This window comes from Mytilus californianus, unplaced genomic scaffold, assembly GCF_021869535.1.
Source record: "Mytilus californianus isolate M0D057914Y unplaced genomic scaffold, xbMytCali1.0.p SCAF_17, whole genome shotgun sequence".
Taxonomy (NCBI): domain Eukaryota; kingdom Metazoa; phylum Mollusca; class Bivalvia; order Mytilida; family Mytilidae; genus Mytilus; species Mytilus californianus.
This window is the reverse complement of record NW_026262659.1, coordinates 4,235,018-4,247,449: the sequence shown is the minus strand read 5'-3', so window position 1 is coordinate 4,247,449 and position 12,432 is coordinate 4,235,018. Positions and strand designations below refer to the sequence as shown.

Below are 12,432 nucleotides of genomic sequence, written 5' to 3'. Positions count from 1 at the left end.
TACTGTAATATGTTAAACTAAAATTAAATTAAGGTAAAAAGGTAAACCTTTGAGACGGCCTCATAATTAATGGTTTAGACACTTTCCCTAGTTTTTTCTGAAAGGAGGTTTATAATGTATTGTCAGCGCCCTCTATTGACTTAACTTCCTGTTTCCGGTAAAATGAAAATAAAGTGAAACAAATACCAATACTTCGAAAATACGAATAATCTCCAAAATGGAAGGAAACAAACCAAAAGAAACAAATGGGTCACAAACAGTTAAATCCAATGGTGCAAGCAACGATTCAATTTCAGATAGATCCACATCGTTTCCTCAAGAAACCTCAAGCAATAGTTCAAAAGAATCCGACTCCCCATCCAAATCCCTGTGCTCTTCATCTTCAACGTCGTCAGAAAATGTACCTGGGATAGAAATGAAAGTAAATCATTCTTCTGTTACTTTAATTTGTTTTTGTATGTTTAACTTTATGTAAGAAAAGAACACTCTAACTTTCTGTATAACTTTCAGTATGTTCAGGGTTTAAGCTAGGATTTTGAGGGCTTTAGTCACTTTTGCGCGGGATGAAAATCAACCTTATTTTGGGTAGCAGCAAGGGACCTAGGATGTATATTACTATCTATACATCTTTGTCAGACTTTGTCTTTGAAGGACTTAGGCATACTAGGCAGTTACTGCATGATTTAACTGATGTGGCACTTTAATACGAAGATTAGGATATAAGATCTAGAAATCTAGTTCACAGTTTCACTTCAGTTAGTTTCAGGGTACATTCCTAATCAGCAAAAGTTGGGATCAATTTTTTTTTAAACCAGGAATCACAGCATAAATGAACTTGTAAGGACTATTTCACTGCATTATTTATACTTAAAAACGTTTTAAAGCGATATTTAGAATTAATTCTATAAAGTTGGAACCAAGGATTTGTACAAATCCTTATTGGAACAATTCTAATGACTTTAAATTGTAAATTTATCATGAATAGATCACGTTTACTTTCGATTTCCAAATGAAACGAAAACGGGAAGTGACAAGTGGATAATAAATTCAGAATGAATCCGGATTCATCTACGGATTGGTTTGTGTTTAAAAAAAGGCAGGAAATCATAATTTTTTAAATTAAATTTGCTAAATAAGAACTATAATTGTCTCTCTCGTTTAGTTTGATACTTAATTATTTCGTATTTTACCTTTTAGTGTCTTTAAATTCATATGAATACTTTCAGTATCACTATTTTGCGGGTTGCGGGTTGCGGGCTGCACTTTTTTCTCTATCTTGATTTTTCTCAACAAACATAGACTCATTAATTTTTAATCTGACAATGAATAAACCCATAGCTTAATATACTAACTTTTTATAACAGTTTTGTTAATAATGATAAATTCACTTTATTCAGTATAATGATTGAAACTTTTACCTTGGAATAATGAAGACAAAGTCAGTACAAAGTATAAACAAACATATGTACATATTAATAATACAGTACTACTACAGTCATGCATCTCTTTGTTAGTCTTGATAGTATCGGTATTTGACTAGCAATAAAATATTCGGAACCTACAATTTTTGTTCTTCAAATACATATTGGAATATCAAAATGAAAAGAATGCAGAAAATGTTTCTTAACCATTCACGTGCGCAAATTGCAAACATTTATCAGTAATGTACATGTAATATACAAGAGTGCGTCCGATGAAATGACATACAAGTATGCAAAAGCAAAACACACATTAAAGTTCAATTCCTAAATTTGTGAGATAATGCCTGTGCTCTTCTGACAATGTTTGTCTTAGTTCATTTGTGATAATTATATCACCAGCCTTAAAATTTGGATGCACTTTTTGCATACAGTCAGTCTGTAAATGATAATAAGCGTTTGACTTTTCTTTATTAGCTGAAATGTACCACTCCTTTTTGTCTTTATTGAAACGAGGACGTACTTCCAAATGTTTTATTATTACATCAAATGGGGGTTTTCTGTTTATATCTGTGTATTTTTTATCACAACCATAGCATTTAGAGATAATGCCATGAAGATAGGTCAGTTCAAAAGGGTCACTTGAAGTTAAATGCCAATATCTGTTTTTCAATTCTGAATAATTAGATGTTGAAGGAATGTTCAGTTTTAACGAGTTTGGTTCTAAGGCAAATGCATCAAGTCTGTTTACTATATCCCCCACTTCAGTTAGAGTGTAGCTATACTGTTTTATAATGTTGCAGGTTTGTGAATAGTTCAAGCAAATAAGTATGAACATTCTGTGTTTACATGCCACCTTTCTCAATTTTTCAGTACTTTGAAGTTTAGAAAACGGACACGAGCAAGTAGATTTCTGGTCAAAATAAACTGCATACGTTTCTCCCTGGGGTGAAACAAGGCTCACAGTAGCTTGCATTGGTGAATGAATATTAACTTCAATGCACTTATAATCTCCCATTGCCCTAGCTTTTTCAATTCTGAGGTTAAACTCTTTCGAATTATTAGTCCTTGTCTTTCCAATGGGTCTTTTGTCTTTATCCGAGCTTTTGTCAGCTCTGTGTGATGCACTTGGTTCAGCCATGAATGATGATTGTTTTGGTAATTGTGGAGCCTTTCCACCTTCGAACTGATCATCTAGCTCATGTAACAGACTTTCTGCTCGATTATTGGCCTTTTGCTCCAAAATCATTTGTTTTCGCTGATATGATGGACCAGATCCAGCTTTTACTACACCAGAAAAGTAACCTTTCACAGCCTGTGCGTACTTAAAGCAATCTGATATATCAAAAACTGCTGTTTGTATCAAATTAAGATTGGAACCACCACAATGGGTTGTAGATGCATGTGACACCTCGGCTAAGTTGGTATTAGGAGCTGAAACATCCCTATACGCATCCATAACATGGTTTCGCCTTTTATCCCACCATTGTAGCCATTTAAGTAGAGACGATTTATTGTTTTCCGTGATAAATCTTTTAACCTCATTGTACTGTGAATTGTACTGATTAACAGTTGTTGAATGCACCATGTCATTTATCTTCTTTCTTAATTCAACTATTTTCTGTTCTTTGCCATCATTTCCTATAAAAACAGAAGACGTGTGTCTATTTCTGCACATGTTTAAATGTAGTTGGCAGGTAACAACTTTGTCCTGACAGTAAATTGCTCCATATTTGGTTTCCAGTGCTGAATGGAGACCACCTCCTTCATCCATCATCCACCCTGAGGCAGGTCTGAATTCATTTATTTGTTGATCGGAATATTGTTTTAGCATTTCGTCAATACCTTTTAGGAACAGCAAAACAGTTTCCTTATCTTCTTTTTCGCAGTCCATTCTAACAAGCCAAACTACCTTTTTTAATATGACGTGGTACACTGATAAACCAAGCGTTTTTAAATTTTTACCTTTTCCTTTAATTCTGTTTTCCTTAAAGTCTACATATACATATTCTTCCCCCATTATATCGTCTAATTTCATTATTTCTGTCAAGAGCTTCAGTTTTTCCTTTGACGATTTTAGAACAAAAACATAATTTTTTTCGTTACCAGTCCACTCTGATTTTACAATTCTATCTTTCTTGAACTCCGACAATATAACTTTACAACTGGAAGTGTTGATATTTTGCTCTAACATTTGAAATTTATACAGAAGATATGGATCTTTATAGATATCCACACATTTATTTTGAAGTTCAAATAATTTTCTGCACACTTCACCAGATTTACCAACTACAGATTGTTTAATGTTTCTTGCTTTTGAATCATCTACAAGATTAAAAGCCATGTCTTCAACTTCTTCTCTTGATGCTGCAGTTTCAACTTTATTCATAATAAGTTTAGATGACACTTCACATGGTTTAAAGTCTGGATTCAATTCATACATTGATTTAATTTGATCAACTGGAGGATAAGGCTTGTTTATTACCGGACAAGTGTGGTCTCCAAAATGATAAACATTTACAAAGTTTTTGTCCCTGGGAAACTGCCATATTTTTACAGCATCGCAGTGTATAAATTCCATTTCCCCCCCACATTCCTCACAATTTGTTTCATCTCCTTCTTTTAAAACACGCTGAGAATTTTCTGAGTTGTAATACTTCAAATATGGACATCCAGAATTCTTACATCTGAAGGATCCTTTGCATTAAGCACGTAACCTTGTACCATGTGATGACTTAAAATAGTAGGTGTAAGATTTGTTATATCTCTTCCATGACCTACCGTCCTGAGAGGATTTCATTTTCTGACGCTCTTTATTGTCATAATGAAGTTGAAAAGCTACATTTCCATTAATGTTGTTAGGTAATTTTTCTACCGGTTTTGGTGTCAAAGACCGAGTGTCATACATATTCTTATTACATGTTATCGTTTCTGTTATTTCTTCATCTGATTCACACGAAACAATAATTCCTTTTGCATAATTTCTCTGTTTCTCAGCAGTGATATGATGACTCAGCTTTATCCTTTTCCTCTTCAGTATTGGTAATCTGTTTTGCTCATCTGAGGATGAGGAGGATGTAAGATCTTTATATTGGATTCTTTTTTGGGATGTCTTCTTAGGAGAATCACTGATAACTATGACATTGTTGATTGGTGAACATTGTGCAATGGTATTAGTGCTATTACATCCTTTAACGGGAGAATTCGAATCACTGATTATTATTGTATCTAGAATATCTATGTTTTCTGACCCTGCAATTGTATTTTCCTGAGATATGCTATCAAATGGGATAATATCTAAAGACACCTCACTTGTGTTTGGAAAAACCTGTTCAATTTTCTTCTTTGAAGATTCAGGGGACAAAGACACTGTCATGTTCTCCAGATATATATCTTGACGCCCAATAAATTCGAATAGTGCAGTTGCCCTGGTTGCCTTTTGAAAAAAAGACTCTTCTATTAATTCACCATCTTCAAAATATTTCACTAAAATGAAATCTTCTTCACTGAAAATAGATAAAGATAAAATACTATGATTAATTCATTTAGCATAAAATCTAAAACACATTTTTAAACTAAGCAATATTTACTGTGACCAAATCTGACAAAATGATAACTTTTCATAAATTGTTAATCATATATTTACCAGTGGCATTAAGTTTTACTATTGTCCGTCTCTATGTCCGTACATCTGTACATTCCAAAATTGGTTTCCCTTCTCTAACTTTAGTTTTTCGTATTCAAATGTAATGAAACATATACACAACAAGTTTAATATTTTCGTGGCGTCACTTTATCCGTTTAAGATATAAACCTTTACAAATGAATAAAATGCTTCGCTGAGCGCAGCCTGATAAAACGCAGAGGTCGAACCTTGAACAGTTGGGGCAAGTTTGGACACAATATTCAAGCTTGATACTGTCTAAATTTGGACTGTGATCAAATGTTTGAGATATTATAAGTTTCTAACACAAAATAAATGCGGTCAAAGATCATAAAAAATCTGTTGCGCAATTCTGTGCAATTGAAGATTGAAATTATTGGAGTTAATACACTCAAACTCAATCCTAGCCTTTCTTTTGTGGTACGGAACCTTGAAATACAATTTTAGAGAGATCCATACACTTACACACAAGTAATTTTCAGGAAACTACAAAAATGCTTGCTTTTGCCCCTTTTGGCCCCTAATTCTTAAACTGTTGGTAGTTTGTGTCATTTAACTTATAAAGGGCAATAACTCCTATAAGAAGTTGTCTGAAAGTTTTGATGTTTAATGACCATTGGTAGAGCTCAACATTCTGAACATTTTTTCTCTCTCAGATTTTCTCAAAATAAAACAATTTTCAAAATAATACACAAAACTTGCATTTTACCTTTGTTTTATTTTTAGCCATGGCCATGTTGGTTTGCAGGCGGGGTCATCAAACTTCTTTAAACTAGATACCATAACAATGATTGTGGCCATGTTATGTAAAATTTGGCCAAGTACTTTCAGAGGAGAAGATTTTTGTAGAAATTAATGAACAATGGACGCCAAGTGATGAAAATTATCACTTGGGCCAAGTGATAAAAAAAAATGTTTAAACTAGAGGCTCCAAGGAGCCTGTGTCGCTCACATGATATTTTTTTGCAATTAATGCGTGAATTAATGCAACCGTTATACTTTTGCTCTAGTTTCAGAGATAGTCAAAAACTGCATTTCCCCCCTATGTTCTATTTTTAGCCATGTCTGCCATGTTGACTTATTTGTAGATCTTACTTTGCTGAACATTATTGCTGTTTATAAATCATCTCTATCTATAATAATATTCAAAATAATAACCAAAAGCAACACAATTTCCTTAAAATTACTAATTCAGGGGCAGCAACCTAACAACAGTTTTTCTGATTCGTCTGAAAATTTCAGGACAAATATATCTTAACCTGATGAACATTTTTATCTGCGACAATTTTGCTCTAAATGCTTTAGTTTCAGAAATATAAGCCAAAAACTGCTTTTTACCCCTATGTTCTATTTTTAGCTATGTCAGCCATGTTGATTGGCAGGTGGGTTCATCGGACACAATTTTTAAACTAGATACCCTAATATGAATAATGATTGTGGCCAAGTTTGGTCAAATTTGTCTCAGTAGTTTCAATGGAGAAGATTTTTGTAAGATTACAAAAAATTTACAAAAAAATGTTTTTGCCTCGTTCCGCTCGGCAAATATGTTTGGCATTACTTTTATAAGAGGTTTGTTACAGCCCCCCTTTAATACCTTGTACGTATGCAACATATGCAGTTTGGAATTCAGAAAATTCACTTCCAGAGGAGGAGGATTAATTCTGATTAAATGGTTCGTAACGACTTGACTATACATGTATTATTGATTTAAGAATAAAACAACGAATTTAAAAATTGTGTGTTTTCAAATATTATAAATATAATTGTGAAAATAAATAATCAGTCCCTTGTTTTAATGAAAATGAAAAATCATGCTTCAACAGTGCAGAAAATAAATAATCTGTCCTTTTAGTCCATAAAAATAAATAACCGATCCAAAACAAATCCTCCACCCCCCCCCCCCCCCACCCGCACTCCACCCCCAGAATATCAAATGGTCATCCTCTTGTAAGGTCAATTGACAATTTTGGTGATGTGACTTGTTTGTAGATCTTATTTAACTGAACATTCTTGCTGTTAACAAGTTTATCTATATCTATATCTATATCTATTATAACATTCAAGATAATAACCAAAAAATAAAAAATTTCCATAAAATTTACCACTTAAGGGGCAGCAACCCAACAACTGTTGGCAGGCGTGGTCATAGGAGACTTTTTTAAACTGAACAACGGGTGGTTTGATTTGTATGAAAATAGATCTTGACTTGATGAATAATTTAACCCCTGTCAGATTTACTCTAACAGCAGAGATTAAGCCAAAATCTACATTTTACCCCTATACTTCAATTTATTATATAAAGACTTATACACAATACTTATTACCACAAAACTCTGATCAAGTACAAATTTGGGTCACATCAATTACACCATTCTTCAGTTATGTCACTTTATAACTTTACATGATATGCAAGCGGGGGCATCGTCTGTGTCCCATGGACTCATTCTCTATTTATTTCTTCATTTTTAAATAGATACCCTAAGGATGATTTGGGCCAAGTTTGGTTAAATTTGGCCAAGTAGTTTCAGAGGGACACAAAGTGATAAGAAGAGCTCACTTGGCCCTTTGGGTCAGGTGAGCTAAATAGGAAGGTTGTGATTGATTTTAATGGGGTTATGGTCATAACCATTCAGGAAAAAGTTGCCAAAACAATACTTTTCTAAAACTTTGTATAAGTTGCTTATTCCTTGACCAATTTAAATAGGGTTTCCTTTAAAGTATTGAATCCTTGGGGTTCTTTATATTGCATCCACTGTGTATTTAGATTTTGGATTTTGTGATGTTGTGCCCTTGGTCCACGTTGTGGTTGAAAGGGTTTAACATTAAATGTTGTTTGAATTTTATCAAAAATAATATAACGTGGTTTTTTGCTGATATGCTGAATATAACCATAGACATTAGGAAGATGTGGTATGAGTGCCAATGAGACAACTCTCCATCCAAGTAGAAATTCATAAAAGTAAACCATTATAGGTCAAGGTACGGCCTTTAACACGGAGCATCGGCTCACACCGAATAGCAAGTTATAGAGGGCCCCAAAAATTACTAGTGTAAAACCATTCAAACGAATTGGCCCTTTGGCAACGTGTCATTAGACAACTAAGTTAAATTCAAACGGGAAAACCAATGGTCTTATCTATATAAAAACGAGAAATGTATTTAGATTTTTTAAATTTTGGGCCCTATTTTCAAATTGGTACAAAGGGTCTAAAATAAATCTTTATTTCAACCAAAAAAGGAATACTTGGGTTTCTTTGATACTAAGTATGCTGATTCTAAATATGTGTATCTACATTTTGGATTTTGAGCCCAGTTTTCAAGTTGATCCAAATCAGGGTTTGAAATTAAACTTTGTTACATATTAACAAAAAAATAATATATCGAGTTCTTTGAAATGCCGCTTCTAACCTTGTATTTAGATTTAGGATTTTGGGCCCCGTTATAAAAGTTGTCCTCCAGTTCAAAAGGGCCAACATTAACCTTTGTTTGAAATCTTCAATAAACAGTTGCGCCATGAGCGCATGATACGCCCTTCTTCTTGTGTGAGAAGTTTTATGCAATAATCATAAATAGTTTCTGGGATACGGCGCGACATGTGAAAACCCCCCTTTTTTTACAAAAAACTCAATAACTCTAAAATAACATTTTGAATCATCACCAAAAAATATACAGATCTTAAGATTAATATAACTAAGAAGTGTGGAAAGTTTTAAGCAATAATCATTAATGGTTTTTGAAATACGATGCGACATGTGAAAACCCCCCTTTTTTTTACAAAAAACTCAATAAATCTAAAATAAAATTTTGAATCATCACCAAAAAGTATACAGATCTTAGGATTAATATAACTAAGAAGTGTGTAAAGTTTTAAGCAATAATCATAAATCGTTTTTGAGATACGGGACGACATGTGAAAAACCCCCCTTTTTTTTTACAAAAAACTCAATAACTCTAAAATAAAATTTTGAATCATCACCAAAAAGTATACAGATCTTTGGATTAATAAAACTAAGAAGTGTGTAAAATTTTAAGCAATAATCATAAATCGTTTTTGAGATACAGCGCAACATGTGAAAAAACACACCCCTGTTTTAGTTATAAAGTCCCGTAAATCAAAAAGTTTACATCCTATTTTCACCAAAAAGTATACAGATCGTTTGACCATCATAAGAAACAACTATGTTTAGTTTCATGAAATTTGGATAAGAGGTTCTCAAGTTATGTGGACGCCGGACAGACGGACAGACGGACGAACAGACAGACGGACGCCGGACATTTGTATACCATAATACGTTCCGTCAAAATTTTGACGGGCATATAAAAATTGAATTCTTTTTTGTATATGCTGAATTAATCTAACTATCATTTAGATTTTGGATATTGGACCATGATACGTATATATCCAATTTCAAATTTGTAAGTTCTAAGACCACATTAATTACGTGTCAGAAACGTATGCTGTGTCAAATATTTAATGCAAATCCAAATTCAGAGCTGTATTTAACTTGAATGTTGTCTTCCATATTGCCCAACTTTTCAGGGTTCGACCTCTACGGTCATATCAAGCTGCGCCCATCAGAGCATTTTACTGGGATTATTTTGCTGTAGCACTGACTTAATTATAGACCATGTGGCACAGAAAAGAATAATAGTGTATCAATACTAAACATTGCAAAGGCAATTCCATTAAGATACATTTACAAACTATATGGTACCTCATAAATTTTCTACAGAAAAATCAAAATATGCAATTTATTTGTATTTACATCAAAGTGTCATTAAAGGAAAATTGATATGCTGCATTTGTCTGCTTTAACATGAATTAAGTTTAAACTGCTTAAAGAACACCCTCCTAAACAATGCAAAGCTATATCATTATGAAGTAACCATATTATGATGGGGTAAATTAAAAATGTAGACACAACAAATCAGAGTAACACCCTCATGTGTGTATTTAATGCTTACAGAAGGTTAGGTAAAGGCTATAGGAAGAACACAAACTTACCTTTCAGGTCCCATTTTCTTGAAACTTTGTACTTTTCTTCTTCACGGATTCTGTAAAAAAAATATCATCTTCAAAACTATAAATACCATTCGATGTTCCTTGATCATGTTTATCAACATTATTTTTATAAAAGTCATTGCTTTTCTGGTCTTAATAAAAAGTTCACAACTCATCTTAAACTAAGACTTATTCCTATTTTCTTCTTAATTTTCGTCACAGTTTTTTAAGCTACCGGTAATCTCAAATTTTCAGAATTGATGATTTAATTACAAACTTTACTCTTAATTTAGTTAATTGAGTTTACAAAGATTTAAGTTTTTCTTCAACTTGTAAATTTTGGCACATTTTAGGCTCTCATCAATGCAGAGGCATTAAGTTTTACCCTTGCCTGTTTGCACTATCTAATTTTTTTTTTTAATTAAAATTCAAAGTTACTTAAAAATTTATATACTAATTGGTTGAAAGTTAATTGGTAAGCCATTCGCTTTCCATGTCATATCAGAAATAAATAAAACAAACTAAAGGGAGGTCATTTTAATAGATTTAAACCAGTCACAAAAGTTTCATGAAAACTGCTCAAAGCATTAATGAGTTATTGTACGAAAACCTGTAAATTCCCCCTTTTTAATGAAAAAATCACATTACTTACTCTGAAATGTATAATGAAAAATTTATATAAATCGTAATGGAACTTACAATAGATAAAAACAATTCACCAGACTTTCATCCAAATTGATTAAAGCGTTTTTTTTAGTAATTTTGACGACCGACATAAAAACGGATAAATGGGCATATACAAAATGAAAACAAATTAAAAAAAAAACTATCTAATTTTTTAAAAAATAAAAGAAAGAATATTGAAGGAAGATGACTTTTGTCTAGAAAATGAAAACTAAATTCTTTCTGTTTTTTTTTGGTAAAATTATCACAAATTAAGAAAATTATACATTATTTGATTTTGTTTTAAACTTTTATTTGATTTTGTTTTAAACCTTTATTTGTTTCTCAAGTTTAGTAAGATAAATTGTCTGACCATAAAACATAATTAAAAAATATATTAATCAAAATAGTGAATTTTGAACAAATTCTATCTGACATTATATATATAATTTTAAACATATAATTATTTACTTACCGATAACTTTTCTCTTCTTTCTTGTAAAGACACTTTGTATACACTTGCTGTATGTTCTATGGCTCCTCTTTCATTAAGTTTCGGTACTTTATAAAATTATTTCATTTTTATTTTGAGGATGAAAGGTCTTTTATATATATGCAAAGGGATGCTGAATTGTACATAACTATTGCATCTACTTTACTTTTATTTAATTAGTTTGGACAGAAGAACATAAATCCTTCATTTGAAACAATTAAACTTGTTATATAAAATTTTGTCTGAAGAAATCTGTCACTAAAACCAATAAATCTATCCTAAAGTTTGATAGTTCACACAATAAATTTCTGACCTTTAAAATTTGGTAAATCTGGCTAATCATCTAGAATTATTCAATTAACATCATGTTTTATCTAAAGAAAAGTAGAAAAAGAAGAAACAAAAACAAATAGGAAGTAAAGTATAAATATATATATATCTTTAATATAACTATATACATTAAAACAAATCAATGTTTTTGCACATAACTATAGTTTAAGGTCTGAATGCAAAATGCACATAACAAATATGACATTGAGATGATCTAGAATCATATGATAAAAATCATAGCAATCTTTGGACACTTTTTAATTACTTGAATTACAAAAAAAATCTGTTCAAATACGATCACTATTTTTATTATCCACTTAATTCAGGGAAATTTAAGAAATCATGTAATTTGAATTTTCTTCCTGAAAAGTTCCCTTTCGTACACTTGCTTTGCGTGATTTTTCTAGAGCACTGGCCTAGGTGGTTAACAATTTTTACTTTTTATCAATACTAAAATAAGTGATCTTTTTGGTTTTGATATTTGATATTTATTTTCTGATATATTGACCAGTAATAAATCACTGAAATATAAAAAAGAAGATGTGGTATGTTTGCAAATGAGACAACTCTCCACAAGAGACCAAATGACACAGAAATTAACAACTATAGGTCACCGTATGGCCTTCAACAATGAGCAAAACACATACCGTATAGTCAGCTATAAAAGGACCCGAAATGACAATGTAAAACAATTCAAACGAGAAAACTAATGGCCTAATTTATGTACAAAAAATGAACGAAAAACAAATATGTAACACATAAACAAATGAAAACCACTGAATTATAGGCTCCTGACTTGGGACAGGCACATATACATACAGAATGTGGTGGGGTTAAACATGTTAGCGGGATCCAAAACCTC

General features: G+C 32.0%; 1 protein-coding gene across 1 annotated transcript in view; it reads left to right on the top strand.

Annotated features, from left to right (window-relative positions):
• Positions 1-147: 147 nt before the first annotated feature.
• LOC127726254 (myotubularin-related protein 2-like) overlaps positions 148-12,432 on the top strand; it is a 43,906-nt gene continuing 31,621 nt past the window's right edge. The window contains exon 1 of the mRNA XM_052233557.1: positions 148-421. Within this exon, the coding sequence (XP_052089517.1) occupies positions 218-421 (204 nt within the window). The 5' untranslated portion in view covers positions 148-217. The remainder of the gene's footprint in view (positions 422-12,432) is intronic.